This window comes from Rhinatrema bivittatum, chromosome 3 (genome assembly GCF_901001135.1).
Source record: "Rhinatrema bivittatum chromosome 3, aRhiBiv1.1, whole genome shotgun sequence".
In the NCBI taxonomy this organism is placed as follows: Eukaryota; Metazoa; Chordata; class Amphibia; order Gymnophiona; family Rhinatrematidae; genus Rhinatrema; species Rhinatrema bivittatum.
In genome coordinates, this window is record NC_042617.1 from 123,390,907 (window position 1) to 123,408,495 (window position 17,589).

The 17,589-nt window shown below is 45.3% G+C and overlaps 1 protein-coding gene across 1 annotated transcript in view; it reads left to right on the forward strand.

The window, feature by feature from the left end:
• CCT4 (chaperonin containing TCP1 subunit 4) overlaps nt 1–17,126 on the forward strand; it is a 100,903-nt gene extending 83,777 nt beyond the window's left edge. Inside the window, exons 13-14 of the mRNA XM_029593695.1 lie at nt 4,147–4,260; nt 16,982–17,126. Of these exons, the coding sequence (XP_029449555.1) occupies nt 4,147–4,260; nt 16,982–16,996 (129 nt within the window). The 3' untranslated portion in view covers nt 16,997–17,126. The remainder of the gene's footprint in view (nt 1–4,146; nt 4,261–16,981) is intronic.
• The last annotated feature ends 463 nt before the right edge of the window (nt 17,127–17,589 follow it).

Sequence of the window (17,589 nt, forward strand, 5' to 3'; positions counted from 1 at the left end):
TTCCTCGGTTCCAGTGGTAGGGGGCAAGACTGTCTCTGTTTTACAAGGAATGGACCAAAATCACATCGGACCAGTGGGTTCTATCTGTGATAAAACACGGCTACGCTTGATTTTGCACGCCGACCCCACCATCGGTTTCTGATCTCACCATGCGGGTATGCCACAAAGCGTCGAGCGGTAAGGCAGACATTACAGCGGCTTCTCAATCTCTGCGCAATTGTTCCTGTTCCTCAGCACAACGAAAGGACTGTTACTCCATTTACTTCATCGTGCCAAAAAAAGAGGGGTCTTTCTGGCCCATCCTTGATTTAAAGTGGGTCAACAGATGTCTTCGGATACCCCACTTCCGCATGGAGACATTATGGTCAAGCTCTGCCCTTCGGCCTTGCTACAGCCCCCAGGACATTCACCAAGATAATGGTGGTGGTGGCAGCGCAATTACGCAGAGAAGGATTGTTGGTGCACCCGTACTTGGACGATTGGCTATTAGGGCGAAGTCAGAAGCGCTTTGCCAGGCAGTGATCCAGCGTGTACTGCAATTATTGAATGCGCTCGGCTGGGTGGTCAACATGGCCAAAAGTCATCTAATCCCCTCCCAATCATTAGAATTTTGGGGGGCTTTGTTCGACACCTGAAAAGGGAGAGTTTTCCTAACATCTGACATCATTGTCAAATTGCAAGGACAGGTGAGGGTATTCCTGTCCAAGCATCCTCCGAAGGATTACTTGCAGATTCTAGGTTCCATGACTTAGACTCTGGAATTGGTTCCATGGGCCTTCGCTCACATGCGGCCTTTGCAATCTGCATTGCTTTCCCGCTGGAATCCGGTTTCCGAACAATTCCATCGGCTCCTGCCGCTGACTGAGTCCGCACGGTCCAGTCTGGATTGGTGGCTGCTCTTGGACAATTTGAGCCGGGGCGTTCCCTTGGTTGTACCGGAATGGATGGTGATCACCACGGATGCCAGCCTTTCTGGTTAGGGAGCAGTTTGTCTGCGGAAATCAGTGCAGGGGCAGTGGTCTCCAGAGGAGTCTCGATGGTCAATCAATCGTCTGGAGACCAGGGCGGTATGGCTGGCATTGCAGGCCTTCCTCCCGCTTATCAAGGGGAAGTCGGTCAGGGTGCTGTCGGACAATGTGTCCACGGTGGCTTACATCAATCGCCAGGGAGGAACCAAGAGCCAGCCAGTAGCAGTGGAAGGTCACCTGTTAATCAGCTGGGTGACGCAGAACCTACTCAGCATAGTGGCATCCCACATAGCCGGGGTTGACAACGTTCATGCGGATTTTACGGCTTTGTGTGCGGCGCCCTTTGAGCCTTTGAAAAGGGCAACGTTGAAAGTGGTGTTTCTAGTGGCGATTTCCTCTGCTTGTAGAGTGTCCGAGCTTCAGGCATTGTCATGCAGGGAGCCCTTCTTAAGAATTTCAGATTCTGGTGTCCTTGCGAACGGTTCCTTCCTTTCTTCTAAAGGTAGTTTCTTCCTTTCATTTGAATCAATCGGTGGAGCTCCCGTCCTTTTTCGATCTGGACAGGTCGGATCTGCTCTCTAGGGACCTAAGGAAGTTGGATGTTCGCAGGGCTCTGCTGTGTTATCTGGAAGTTACCAACAGTTTTCAGGTCTTGGATCACCTCTTTGTACTCTAGAGCTGTCCAAAAAGAGGTAATATGGTGTCTAAAACCACGATAACCCGGTGGCTGAAGGAGGCGATAAATTCCGCGTATTTGCTACATGGTAGGCCTTTACCAGTGGGGCTTCGGGTGCATTCTACACGTTCTCAGGCGGCTTCCTGGGCGGAATGTCAACAGATTTCACCACAGGAGATTTGCAGAGCGGCTACCTGGAAATACTTGCATACCTTTGCGAGGCATTGCAGGCTGGGTGTCCAGGCTCCGGGTGCCGGAAATTTTGGAGTAGGTGTGTTGAGAGCAGGCCTCTCCGGATCCCATCCCAGGTAAGAAAAGCTCTGGTACATCCCAGGAGTCTGGTCTGATCCGGGTATGTACAGGGAAAAGAAAATTGGTTCTTAATTGATAATTTTCGTTCCTGTAGTACCACGGATCAGTCCAGAGTCCCGCCCGCTTAGCGCATTGAGGTAATGGAGAGTCTGCTCATTCAGTATTTGTTTTCCTTCGAGTCTGCAGATCAATCTTATTTATCCTGGTTAATGGAGTTGGTTCACAGTTGGGGGTTAGTGATCCGGTTTGAGTTTATGATTCCTGTATATAGTTTGGTTTTGAACCATTCTGCTTTGACACTGAGTAATACTGGCAGACTGTGGGTGGCACCTTGGCATATAAAGCAGAGTGTCAAAACTTTGTCTCCATCTGCTGAAAGGGAGGCAAAACCCAGGAGTCTGGACTGATCCGTGGTACCTACAGGAACGAAAATTTTCTTTTCAATATTTATTGACACTATATATATTGTAAACTAAGTGGCATTAATACATAAAATTTGTAATCTTATGAAACATTATTGTCACTAAAATATAAAAAATTATCACATATACAACTTCTCCATAACATACATTGTGCACATCCATTCACACCACTTCCATTCACATATATATAAAATGATAAAACAAACAATGATCTCCAAAAACAGCAAACTGCTCATACAAACACAATATTTGTGTAATGTGTTCTTATTTATCCGACTTGAACTTAAAACATCTGATGTTACCAACCTTCCAACTTCTAATATTTATCCTTGTGAGTGGTATTATTAAAAGGTTGATCTTGCCGTTATTTTCAAACTGCTTACAAACGTTTCCCTGTTGTCAACCTTGAAATCAAACCACTCTTCTCTTTCAACTTCTAATATTTATCCCATATAAGTCATTATTTGAAGGCAAAACTTTGGAAGAAGTTGGAAAATAATGGCAAAACTTGCCTTTAAATAATGACTTACATACATTGTGCACATCCATTCTCACTACATCCATTCATATATATATATTGATAAAACAAACAAACTGTTCATAAAAACACAATATTTGGTGTAATGTGTTCTTATTTATCCGACATGGACTTAAAACATCCGATGTTACCAACCTTAGTTGCTATCCTTAAGAGAAACATGGGGGTAACCTGCATGGCGTGGCAGATACTACCATAAGCTTGCTGAACAAACTGGATGAACCCTTTGGTCCTTTTCTGCTGTTATTTCTATGTTACAATGTCATCCTATATTGTTTGGGGGGGGGGGGGGGGTTTGCCTTTGAGCAGCTATGGTGCCTTTAAATTTTGCCCATCTGGTCAGATGGGAACAATTAAAAAAAACAAGCCAGCAAGGCACTGCAGAGATCAGCCTGTGGTTCGGAAGGGATGCTTTGCAGGTATGTTTTTCTTTGGTGGCCCAGTGTTGGGTAGGGGGGGAGACCTGGTAGCATGTTGACAGTGGTATGTAATGAGGTCTTTTTAAGTATAAGTCAGTGGCATACTATGCATGCCAGAACCATATTTACAACAGGAGTGAGAATGTAAAGAAAGCTGCCATTTCAAAGGACCTACAGTGAAAAAAGATATAAAATAGAAGTGGTTTTCCTCCCAGGTATGTTTGAAAAACAATGACCTCCCCTAAGTTGCTCAATTTGGCTAATGATTTAAAAAATATATTTTAAACACCATAACTACAAAAATATAAATCGTTAACCGATTAATACACTGAAGACTGAGCTGCCTACAGCTGTGGGTGGCGACACCTTCCCTGTCCCTCCAGGCTAGCCAATAGCAACCTAGCCTGCCCCAGTGTGAGGAGCTATGCAGCACACCAGAAAAGAGGATGCTGGACCTTAGAAATTTTAATTTGTTATGATCAAACAAGCAATCATAGATGCATTAACGTTAAAGGAAAATGTCGTGGTGTGGCCTGGAATATATAGTGAAGAGAAAATCACACTAGTAGATAAGATTTTATACTTGCAGTATATGTGCTATCAGTTGTCCTACTTTATCCTATCTTTATAAATACATTTGAAGAATGCACAGATACCCGTGGGTCTGTGTACATTAACAGTGCTTTATAACTATAATTATGAAAATGCCTTCTGTGTTTTTATAAAGTGGCAATTAGGGAACAGTTGCTATATAAAATTAAAGAAAATGTACTAAAAGGCTAGGGGATAACCTAATGCTTCTGTTTTCTAGGGTGGAATTTCTAACATTCTGGAGGAGCTAGTGGTGCAACCCTTATTGGTATCTGTCAGTGCTCTGACACTAGCTACAGAAACTGTGCGCAGTATTCTCAAGATTGATGATGTGGTTGGTATTCTTCCTGTAACTTACATTCATCTTATAAAAAGATGTATTTGTAGTTTATATTTGCACTGCATTTTTATTTTTTTTTTGGTGGGTGGGAGGTTACGGCACCATGAGTTTTAATTCATAACTACCAAGTGTTTTTTCCTTATTACATGCCCTCTTGTCGTCCGTCCGTCCCGTCCCCCCCCCATCCCCTTGCCATTGCATCAATTCTCAGTCAAGGGACCAAAACCACATCTCCCATTAGATCCTGGTATGTGTGAATTCCAATTCTAACCAGTAGGTATCACTGTTGATCAATAGTGGAGACTTGCTTCTCTCAGAGCCTGTTAATGCTGCCTCTGCAGTATCCCCAGCACCAGCCAGTCTGGGAACAGAAGACCTGAACCCAGGTCCTCCCAATGGCTCTTCCACTGGACCAGCCTGCATTGCATTTTAAGTACTACTTCATGTAGTGATCTTTCTCAGTGGACAAGCATAGCAAACTGCCACACAAGTTGGGTGATATCATCTGACTGTGCCAAGTCAGGTTGTTTTCTCAGAAAGTTCAGCTTTGCTTTCTGAGCACGTGCAGGCCTTTCTTCGCTAGCATCCCTATGTGCGAGTCATTTATTTTGTCCTTTACAGCAAACAGTTGGACATAGTCTCTCTTTCAGCATGACTGCAAAATTTCAGTATGTCTATGGAGAAGAAAGAAACCCATTCAAAAAATGTCAGCAATATGGACACAAAAATGTCTGTATTAGATTTATATTCCCTTTGTCTGAAATCTTGGAACCAAATCATGATTCTTCTAGCTGTGGCACCTATGGATGTATATCACCAAGAATGCTAGTTTATAAATATAAGCACCTAAGCTCATTGAAACAGAGTAAATCAAAAAACAGTTCAAAAACAACTCCATGCCAGGGAAACTGGGAGTAATAAGTGATGCCAAAAGCGGAGGCGCACCTATGCCTAAGAGGCAGATTGCTGAGTCAATTGGAGCTGAGAACCATCTTCAAAAGAGGCACAGTATAGATTCCGAATCGAAACATCAGAGCTATGAGTCGCCAGTGCTGAAAGAATTCGGCACAGAACAATAGATACAGTATATGGTTGCTGAGATTCACCAGGAGCAAAGCATTCGTACAGACAATTGCAAGCACAGGAAAAATGTTCCAATTCAGAGCCAAAACCTCTCCACTGATGTGCTTTCGCGCCACAAAGTAGATCTTCATTATCAAGTTCTTTCTCAGATATTAAAGTAGGAAAAAAGCATACAAAAAAGAGAACATACAGAAACATGAATATGACTTAACCTCATACAGTGGAGCCTCACACAGAATCAACAAAAATAAATCTAGAAATCCTACCACAGCAGCCTGTACAGAAATGTCATGCCTTCATTCAGAGATTATGGGCAGATTTAATAAATACACACATGAAGCAAGTGCCTAATCAACCAAATCTTCAACTCAACTCATACTAGAGAAATTGCAAGAGCACCTACAATTAAAACTCCCATCTTTTTCTTTTAAGAAGAGAGGAAAATAGAAGCATATATCAGAAACGGCTTCATGTACACATACTATATTTGACGATTCATGTAGTTCACATGACTCCCTATTAATACAATCAGATGTGCCATCACCAGATCCATCATCAGAACAGCCCTGGAGTTTAACACCACCGGAAGATTCTTCATACCCAGATTTTTTGAAGATGTCAGAAGCAATACCATTCAGCTTAGAAGAGGATGCAGAAGTAAGTGACTTACAAGGAGTCCTAAGATTCATCCAACCTCCGTTAGACCAGTGGTCTTTGGACCACTGGTAGCAAAAAATATTGATGTGAAATACAGGATATAAAAATGTCCAGGACATGAGTACAGCTTCCTCATGATTCCATTATTGTGGAATCTACATTGGAAAAAAAGCTAAAAAGACAAAATCTTACTCCAATTCACCACCAAATATAGATCTATGAATTCTTGGGAAAGAGTATATCAAGTGAGAATCGGTGCACATCAGATACAAATGATCCAGTATCTCTATAATAACAGAGAAACTTAAAAAAATGATTGAAAAAGTTGTCTGACAAAGAACAACCTTTCAATGAAATCTTGCCAAATACTAGATTGTGTGAAATATGATTTGGTTAATTTATGACTCCTTTGACACGGCTACAGGGTATCTGCAATAGCTATTGTAGTGAAAAGACTTAGCATGGCTAAAGATGTCGAGCCTCAGATCATATCAATGAAAAATTGGCGAATACACCTTGCACAGGTAACAATTTATTTGGAGATAAAGTAAAAGCATTTGATGCAATAAATCAGAATACCGCTGTACAGTCTCTCACTTCATCTCATTAAGGCACTTCCACATAAGAATGAAACAAGAACCATACAAAAGTACAAGGTATAACCCTTACTATTTCTGCAGACATCATCCTGTAATCCTGCAGCAACAGCTGCAATCATGACAGATCTCAGGAAAGGCAAAGCAACCAGCCTCCCCTGAGATCCACTCTATCCTTTTTGACTTTGATCAAGTATACCTACAAACCCCATTTCCAGACCTATACCTAGGGGGAAGAGTTCAGTTTTTCAAGAACTGGAATCTGATAACATCGGACAAATGGGTTTTGAAAATAATAAACAAAGGCTATTTTCTAAACTTCAAAAGCTTGCCCTGAGCAAATCCCCTGATTTACCAGCAACATTCAGTAGATCAGCTTACCATACTGCAGAAAAAACATCAGTTGCTTCTTCAAATAAAAGCAATTCAACCAGTACCCCATTCTCAAAAGGAAGCAAGTTTTTATTCCACATACTTCCTGGTTGCAAAAAAAAACAAAACCCCAGGAGATTTTCACCCAATATTAGATCTCAGGGATTTAAATGATGATGATCCTATTTATTTAAAAACATTAGAGCAGTATTAGCCTGCCCATGTTTTACAATCAGCAAATTCCCAGTTATCTGTCCCTGGAGTTAAAAATATATGACTGAAGGAAACTTGTAATCGAGTTTTTCAGAGAATAGCTCCAGTGCTATGGAATATTCTTCCACTATCACTGCATCAGATTGAAGATGTGAAAATATTTAGGAAACATTGAAAACGCATCTTTATCAAGAAGCCTTTTTTAACTTGAATACAAATTTTAAATTCAGTTCTTGACTGCGCTTTTGCTATTTCTTGATCTATTTTAAAGGCTGTCATGCTGAATTAATGTATTGTATTGAAAGTAATTTTGTTATAAATGTTATGTTTTATAACTGGTTATGTTATATATGATGCTCTCCCTGTATATATTTCATGTGATATTTTATAATCTGCCAAGAACAAGTATTCTAGGCGGAATATAAATTGCTGTAGAAAATACAAAAAAATCTATGGTAAAAAAAAAAAAAAAAAGTAAGTTCAAGATGAATTCAGTAGGCACAATTTGTTTTATGTGTATTTATATTGACACTACTACAAAAAGGGACCAGATAGCATCTTTGGACCTAAAAGATGCCTATGTGCACCTCCCAATAAACAGAGCTCACTGAAAATACCTACGGTTCACCCTGCAAGACCATCACTACCAGAACAAGGTGTTACCTTTTGGTCTGGCAGCAGTGCCCAGGGTATTCAACAAATGCCAAGCAATGGTAACAATTTACCTACAAAAACAGAACTTACTAGTATTTCCATATTTAGACTAGCTAATATTGAGCCCATCCTAAAGACTCAATCGAAGATTAAAAAAATATACTTATAGGAACAATGCAATAACTCTGATGCCTCGTCAGTTACGAAAAATCAACATGCGGGCCAAGGCAGTATCTGATGTTCATAGGTGCACAGTTTAATATGATAAAAGCAAAAGCATGTCTTCTAATGAAGAGTGAAAAAACTAATCAGTTTAGCACAGGAAGTGAAATTGAGGAAATAGATAACTGCCAAGAAGTTCATTAGACTACTAGGACACATGGCTTCAACAATACATGTAACGCCAGTAGCACGACTGTAAATGAGACGAGCACAGTGGCATCTAAAAAGCAAGTGGAACCAACTCAGTCAACCACTAAGTTACAAAGTCCAGTTAAACTGGACTTTGTAACTTAGTGGTTGTAACGCCTCTCCATTTAAGTTTAAGTTTATTATGCACTCCTGTTTTATGTGAACCAGCATGATGTGACTGCTGTCTCGAATGCCGGTATATAAAAAACCTAAATAAATAAATAAAAATAAATAAACAAAGAAATGAAGGATTTCCTAGCGTGTAGCAGATGGACTCAAAACAAGTGGGTATAGTGTGCTCGTGCTAGCAGTTAGACGGATCTGACGTCAGCACATGTACATATACCCTCGCAGGAAGTGCAGCAATTCAGTAATTTCCGTCTCCAAAGCAGTTTGGAGCTACCTCACGCTCGCTGAGCGTGTTTCCAAACTCTAACGGAACCATATCGGACCATGAGGCGCTTCTTTCTGAAAGAGGATCTCCCAGGCTGATCTCTCAATGCCTGTCGGAACTGGCTCTTCCGGACCATGACACCCCAGGGGAACCGAGAATGAACCCCCTGTTAGAGGGCCTGCGTCAAATGACTCACCATTTACCCCTCCTACAAACAGCACAGCAGCTAATCGATCTGGAATGGAATGCGCCGGAGGCCTCATTCAAAGGGGGTCGGGCCTTGGCTGGCATGTACCCCTTAGAACCGGCAGCTAAAGAAATGCTGGCATGACCTCAGGTAGACGCCATAGTTAGCGCAATTGTGAAGCGCACCACCATTCCGGTGGAAGGGGGGATGGCCCTCAAGGATACACATGACCGGCGCATGGACGCCATTCTGAAACAAGCCTTTGAGGTGGCAGCCATGTTCCTACGAATTGCGACCTGCTGCACCTTAGTGACGCGTTCCTGTTTATCACAGGCTAGGAACAACACCCCGGGAGAAGAGATGGAATCAGCTCTCTCGTTCCTCACTGACACAGCCTCCGACCTAGTTCTTACGGCAGCCAAGGGAGTATCTTCCGCAGTGGCAGCCAGGAGATAGCTCTGGCTACGTAATTGGTCGGCCGACTCCTCTTCCAAGACACGTCTCACGAGAATGCCCTTTAAGGGATCCCTCCTGTTTGGCAGCGACCTCGAGAAACTGGCCAATAAATGGGGCGCCTCTCCATTACCCCGTCTGCCAGGAGACAGGCTAAGGAGGAGCCAGCGCCCTTTTCCTAGACCATCCAGAGGTAGAAACTCTCAGCGCTTCAACCCTTACAGGACTCGCTACCAAGCACCTCGTCCGCAGGCCAGGAACCAGTCCTTTCGGACTAAGCGCAATAAGAGGGGAACAGGCTCGGGTTCGGGTCCCGGCCGTACCCCACAATGACAATCAGCCGACCCATCCGGGGGTAGCAGCCATAGGGGGCAGGCTAACCCTCTTCTACCGCAGGTGGGTCGAGATTACCTCGGACCAGTGGGTCCTCGCCATCATCCGAGAAGGGTACTACCTGGACTTTCTTCGACTCCCGCCGGACAAGTTTGTGGAATCTCCTTGTTCACCCCTCAAGAGGACGGCACTAGAAGTTACCTTGCAGAGGCTCCTGTCCCTAAAAGCCATAATCCCAGTGCCTGCAGGGGAGATAAATTCTGGGCATTATTCCATTTATTTCATAGTGCCCAAAAAGGAGGGCACTTTCAGGCCCGTCCTGGACCTCAAGTCGGTCAACCGACACCTACGGGTCCCCAGCTTTCGCATGGAAACCCTGCGGTCTGTCAAGAATGCAGTACAGCCAGGGGAGTTTCTCACATCCCTAGATCTGTCGGAAGCCTACTTGCATATCCCAATCCATCGGGATCATCAGCGCTATTTACGCTTCAAAGTCCTGAATCAACACTTCCAGTTCCAAGCTTTACCCTTCGGGTTAGCCACCGCGCCACGAACTTTTACCAAGGTCATAGTAGTAGTGGCGGCGTCAGGAAGGAAGGAATTCTCGTCCATCCCTACCTGGACAATTGGCTGATCAGGGCAAAGTCACCAGAGGAGAGCCACCAGGCAACCAACAGAGTTATATCTCTTCTGGAAAGCCTAGGATGGGTAGTAAACTTGAACAAGAGTTCCCTACAGCCTTCTCAGTCGCTGGAATACCTAGGAGTTCAATTCGACACCCAGAAAGACAAGGTCAGTCGGACCTCCAAGAGAAGATCAAAGCTCCGGAATCGCCTGCTGAGCGCCACCTGACCCACAGCTTGGGATTACTTACAGGTCCTCGGCCTTATGGCATCTACTCTGGAGGTGATACCATGGGCGCGGGCTCATATGAGACCATTACAACGCGCCCTCCTATCTCGGTGGAGCCCACGATCACAGAACTACACCGTACACCTACCTCTACCAGCCAGAGTGCGGAATCAGCTACGGTGGTGGTTGCAGCCCGGCCACATGCACCGGGGGTCAAGAATGTCCTCCCCAACCTGGACCCTGCTCACTACAGATGCCAGCCTGAACGGATGGGGAGCACACTGCGAAGAACTCACCACCCAAGGGCAGTGGAACAGAGAAGAGTCAGGATGGAACATCAACCGACTAGAGGCACGAGCAGTCAGGCTAGCGTGCCTGTGATTTGCCCACAGACTTCGCAACAGAGCGGTCAGAGTGATGTCAGACAACGCCACCACGGTGGCATACATCAACCGACAGGGTGGAACCAGAAGCCAACAGGTATCCCTAGAAATAGCCCCCCTGATGACTTGGGCGGAAGCAAATCTCCAGGACATCTCCGCCGTCCACATCGCCGGGAAGGACAACACCACGGCAGACTTCCTCAGCAGAGAAAGCCTAAACCCAGGGGAATGGCAGCTGTCGCCCACAGCTTTCCAGATGATTGTGGATCAGTGGGGGACTCCGGGCATGGACCTACTAGCGGACCGGTCCAACGCGCAAGTACCCAGATACTTCAGTCGCAGGCGAGATCCTCTCTCCCACGGGATCAACGCCCTGGTACAGCCATGGCCTCAGGGGATCCTGCTATATGCCTTTCCTCCATGGCCCCTGCTGGGAGCCATTATACACAAGATTCAGCGGCACAGAGGCCTAGTTCTTCTAGTGGCCCCGGACTGGCCAAGAAGACCCTGGTACGCAGACATGAGAAGATTACTGGCAGGGAATCCATTACCCCTGCCTCCACACAGGGACCTGCTGCGGCAAGGTCCCATCCTCCACGAGGATCCAGCTCAATTCTCTCTTCCGGTTTGACCATTGAGAGGGCTAGACTGAAGAAAAGAGGATACTCGGGGCCGGTAATAGAAACACTCCTCCGAGCACGCAAGTTCTCCACATCGCTAACTTATATAAGGATCTGGAGAGTATTTGAAGCCTGGTGCGAAACTCACAGCACCAATCCACATGCCGCTAAGATCCCTATCATTTTGGATTTCCTGCAAGATGGACTTCAGAAGGGTCTGTCCCTCAATTCCATCAAGGTTCAGGTGGCAGCGCTATCCTGCTACGGTCCCCGGAGTGACGGCAACAGCATTGCCACACACCCAGACGTTTCACGTTTCCTGAAAGGAGTCAAACACATTCGCCCGCCACTGAAGTGGCCAGTGCCCCTGTGGAACCTCAACCTAGTTTTGGATTTTCTAGCGGGACCCGTCTACCGACCACTTCGAGGCCTGTCCCTCCGTTTGTTAACCTTGAAGATGATGTTCCTGCTGGCTGTATGCTCAGCACGCCGCATCTCAGAGCTACAGGCACTGTCCTGCCGTGATCCGTTTCTCCGAATCACTCCGGGGCTATCCATCTTCGCACGGTTCCTTCTTTCTTACCCAAAGTAGTCTCACACTTCCACCTCAACCAAACCATATACCTTGCCTACCACGGAAGGTTTGAAGAAGTCGGAAGAAGTTCGAATACCATCTCGACATTGGCAGGCTACTGTCCAGATACCTGGAAATGTCAGAAGCAGTACGAAAGACGGGACCACCTGTTCGTCCTTCACAGCGGGAAGAAGCAAGGGGAAGCGGCCTCCCGGGCAACTATCGCCCGCTGGATCAAAGAAGTTATCAAGACGGCCTACGTAGATGCGGGAAAACCACCACCTCTACGGGTCAAGGCTCACTCTACCAGAGCGCAAGCAGCTTCTTGGGCAGAAACTAGCGTTGGCACCGCTGCTATCCCGAATGGAGGTGCTCATGACAGCCCTTCCGGTGATTCCCGGGTCTCCGATGGCTCCGGTGCGCTCCCCGATGACTGCTTCATCGGGTGGAGAAACATCTTTCCGCATTCCTCCTTCGGGGGTATTGCCTCAGCCATCGATGCCATGTCGTCCCTCGCCACCCATTCATTCATCAGGGGCGATACGCACATCGATGCCTTCGATGCCAGCACCGATGCCCCCCAGGGCATCCGCGGTGCCCCCGGCGATTCCTTCGATTTTCTCGGAGCCTCAGCCGGGCCTGTCAGGTATTCAACCCCCTTCTTGTCCAACAGGTCAGTCAGCTGATCCTTATGACACCTGGGGTGAATATACTTCCACAGACACTGATGATTTACCTTCACCTCCTTCTCCTACTGAAAGTAGAAAGCGTTCTCCTCCAGAGGACTTCTCTTTCATTAACTTTGTGAAGGAAATGTCGGAATTGGCCCTAAAGTGATCACTTCTATTCCCATTCATCAAGTTCTTCTTGACCTCCTCAAAAAGAACTGGGAAAATCCTGGATCTATTGCCCCAGTACACAGAAAAGCTGACACTACTTATCTAGTACAGTCAGCCCCGGGCTTTCAAAAATCTCAGCTTGACCACCACTCAGTTGTGGTAGAATCAGCTCAAAAGAAAGCGAAACGGACGAAGCCACACTCCTCTACCCCTCCTGTTAAGAAACACAAGTTCCTAGACAATATTGGTCGACGAGTGTTCCAAGGGGCCATGCTCATCTCCAGAATTGCTTCTTACCAGCTGTACATGACCCAATACAATAGGGTCATTTTCAAGCAAATACAGGACTTCTCTGAAACCCTGCCTGACCAATTCCAAGAACATCTTCAAACCCTTGTCAACAAGGGCTTTGAGGCAGGGAAGCATGAGATACGAACAGCTTACAAAATCTTCGACACCTCCACTAGAGTGTCTGCAACTGCCATTTCGGCAAGATGCTGGGCCTGGCTCAAGTCTTCTGACCTTCGCCCAGAAGTACAAGATAGGCTTTCTGACCTGCCCTGTATAGGAGATAATCTATTCGGTGAACAAATTCAGCAAATTGTGGCTGAGTTAAAGGACCATCATGAGACCCTCAAACAGCTCTCATCGATGCCTTCTGACTTCCCTTCTAGACAGCCCTTCAAGAAGGACTCCAAGAAGTCATTCTTCCGTCCAAGGAAGTACTATCCCCCACCAACAAGGTCCCGAGTTACGAGGCCTTATCAAAAATCTTAGCCTCGCCAGCCCCGGAAGCAAAAGCCACAAGCAGCTCCCCAGCCGGGGCCTGCTTCAGGTTTTTGACTTTCACTTGGAGAGCAGCAGCCTGATCCCTCTGCCAAGCATACCAGTGGGAGGCCGATTATGCCACTTTCATGGAATATGACAATCAATCACAACCGACCAATGGGTGCTAGCAATCATTGCTCAGGGTTACCATCTGAATTTTCTTGCTGTTCCACCAGACTCCCCACCTCTACAAGCGTGGAGAGTAACTGACCACTCTGTCCTTCCGGAGCAGGAGGTTTCCCTTCTTCTCCAGTTAAGAGCAATAGAACCATTCCTCTTTCACAACAAGGCCTAGGGTTCTATTCCTGGTACTTTTTGATCCCCCAAAAATCCGGGGGGCTTCGTCCAATTCTGGACCCACGTGCCCTCAAGTACCTCCAGCGGGAAAAGTTCAAAATGGTAACCTTGGGCTCGCTTCTACCTCTTCTACAAAGAGGAGACTGGCTCTGCTCTCTGGACCTCCAGGACGCATACACCCACATTGCGATATCTCCAGCTTATCGCAAGTACCTCCAGTTTTTAGTAGGCCCAAGGCACTATCAATACCGGGTGCTTCCATTCGGCCTAGCATCGGCACCACGAGTCTTTACCAAATGTCTCGTAGTTGTCGCAGCTTTTCTCAGGAAAGAAGGTGTTCACGTCTACCCCTATTTAGACGACTGGTTAATCAGGGCCCCATCCCAGCAAGCCGCTCGGTCATCCCTGGATTTGACTCTAATCTCTCTAGGATTTCTCGTCAATTACAAGAAATCCTATTTAGCCCCATCTCAAACCTTGTCTTTCATTGGGGCAGACTTGGACACCTTACAGGCAAAAGCCTTTCTACCTCAATGAGTGCAAACCCTCGTGTCTCTCGCTCACTAATTGCAGTCTCAGTATACAGCAATGGCGCGGCAATTCCTTGTCCTTCTAGGACACATGGCGTCCTCAGTCCATCTCACTCCAATGGCCCGCCTGGCGATGAGAGTCATGCATTGGACTCTGAGGTCACAATGGATTCAAGTGACTCAGCCTCTGTCAACCATTGTCCACATCACCGACGCACTCTTCAATCAGAATGCATGTCAGTGCGGTAGCCGTCTTCCATAAAGGTGTCGGGGATGTCCCTATATCAGTGCAACCCCTCGTAACACGTTTTCTTAAAGGATTGCTCCATATCAAGCCACCTTTATGTCCTCCAGCCCCTTCTTGGAACCTTAATCTGGTTCTTGGGCGGCTCATGAAACCACCGTTCGAACCTCTTCACTCCTGTGACCTAAAATATCTCACATGGAAAGTGATTTTCCTTTTGGCTATCACTTCAGCTCACAGGGTTAGTGAGTTACAGGCCCTAGTTACCTATCCGCCTTACACTAAACTCCTGCAGGACCAAGCGGTACTCCGCCCTCACCCTATGTTTTTGCCTAAGGTAGTTTCGGAGTTTCTCATTAATCAATCCATCATACTACCTATCTTCTTTCCCAGGCCCCACTCCAACCCAGGGGAACAGGCTCTGCATACCCTCGATTGTAAACAGGCTCTAGCGTTCTACCTAGACCTTACAGTTGCCCACAGGAAGAGCACTCAGTTATTCGTCTCTTTCCATCCCAACAAATTAGTGCAACCTGTGGGGAAGCAGACTCTCTCCTCCTGGTTGGCGGACTGCATATCTTTTGCTATCAGCAAGCAGGCATTCCTTTCAAGACCGTGTTAAAGCACACTCTGTGAGGGCCATGGCGACTTCAGTAGCACACCTACGATCGGTGCCGCTTCCTGATATTTGCAGGGCTGTCACCTGGAGCTCTCTCCACACTTTCGCAGCCCACTATTGCTTGGACGAAGCCGGAAGACAGGATTCCATCTTCGGCCAATCTGTCCTGCGTAACCTATTTCCAACGTGACGTACCAACACCCTTCCGCCTGCCCGGTGGGGTTCAGGATGCCCTCTACCAAATTCTACCCCAGTTGTTGTGCCTGTTGCACGCCATTGGGTACATTTGGTGCATGTTTGGACATCCTCAGCTCGGTACTCACCCATGTGTGAGGACTACCATCCTGTTTGTCGTGTGAGAAAGCAAATGTTGCTTACCTGTAGCAGGTGTTCTCACAGGACAGCAGGATGTTAATCCTCACAAAACCCGCCCGCCGCCCCACGGTGTTGGGTTCGTAACGTTTTGTTTTATTTTTTCGGCACTGCCTGTAGCTATCAAATAAGACTGAAGGGGGACCCCTGCTGGGCATGCCCAGTAGGGGCCAGTCAAAGTTCTGGAAACTTTGACAGAAGTTTTCCGTGATTGGGCTCCATCCTGATGATGTCACCCATATGTGAGGACTAACGTCCTGCTGTCCTGTGAGAACACCTGTTACAGGTAAGCAACACTTGCTTTCCCTGTGGAAAACGGAACAAACAGCCATACGTCTCTGGGAAGTTTACCTAGCTTTGAAAAAGAATAGGAGACGCACACATAGGGATGCTAGTGCGAGAAGGCCCATGCATGCTGAAAAAGCAATATCAAAATTTCTGGGCTTTGAGATAAAGCAACCTGACTCGGTGCCATCAGATGACCTCATCCAACTTGTGTGTCGGGTTGTTCTGCTATCCACAGAGAATACCTGTTACAAATAAGCAACTTTGCTTGTCTTGATTGATGTTGCTAATATTCCTATAACTACTTTTTACTTCTGGGAGTTGACATGTTTGCAAAAGTTCCAAATGACACTCAAATTCCTGGGAGCTGTCAGATAGGTGTTTACAGTGTCATTTGCGAGCATCTCAGTACAGGGAAGCAAGCTAAAGAATTCAGATAATTTAAAAGGAAACAATTCATTTCAAGTATTGCTGCTTGTTATAAATACTTTGGAAATGCTACAGAGCACATGGTTGAGAATAGTTTGCTTTTAAAATCACTGTGTAAGGAGAGCTTGCTGTGTCCCTGAATTTTCTTTCCTAATAAGAGGTGTGCAATGACTTGTAATCTCGGAGGATGCTGACAATAATGGTGCAAATGGCAATATTTTCTTTTTAGCTCTCTGAAAACATTTTTTTTTTTTTTTTTAGATTTTTCACTTTCCTGTGTCTCTTATTTGGTTGTTTACTTTCCCTTGAAACATTTTATAGAACAGTGATTTTGTCTCCAGACGTAACATTAACAATTCAGTATCTGAGTTTTAGCAAGTGATATTGTAGATGCAAAACTCTTGATTTCCTTAAGGCATAAAATACAAATTGGTGATATGTAATTTTTAAAGAAAATTCTCTTTTTTTTTTTTTTTACATTTCTTTATAGGTAAATACCCGATAAATTTACTGTGATGTTGGATACTGGCAGAGTGATGGCCCAGTCATAGTCGCTGAACCCCATAGCTGGTTAATAAAAAGTTTATATACTTGTCTTCACAACTATTTAATAAACATTTTGGGTCAGAAAGATCCTTTGATGTGTTTGGTTTTTATTTTTGACATCTGGAAGTTTGCATACTTTAAAAAAAAATGTTATGGATTTACTGTGGTACTAAAGGCTCATTTTCTTAACACAGATCAGTAAGAGTTAATGAAATTCCTTTCCATTGTTGCTGTCATTACTCAGCTGGACAAATATAACAGTTCTGAGCTTTAACTGCTAATAGAGCTCCAAGTGCATTGAATAGGACTAAGCTTGTTGCATTTTGCAACCATCTGATGAATATAGTATGAACTATAGAATTCTGCAAGTTTGTAATTAACCAAAAGTGTCAAGATTGGCTTTCATTGTTATGGTTCCTGGTCTGTGCATGTATATCAGTGTTTTCCAACTCTGTCTTAGAGGCACAATTAACCAATCTTGTTTTCAGGATATCTGCAGTGAATATATATGAGATAAATTTGCAGGTGATAAAATTAATCAAAGTTATTAAA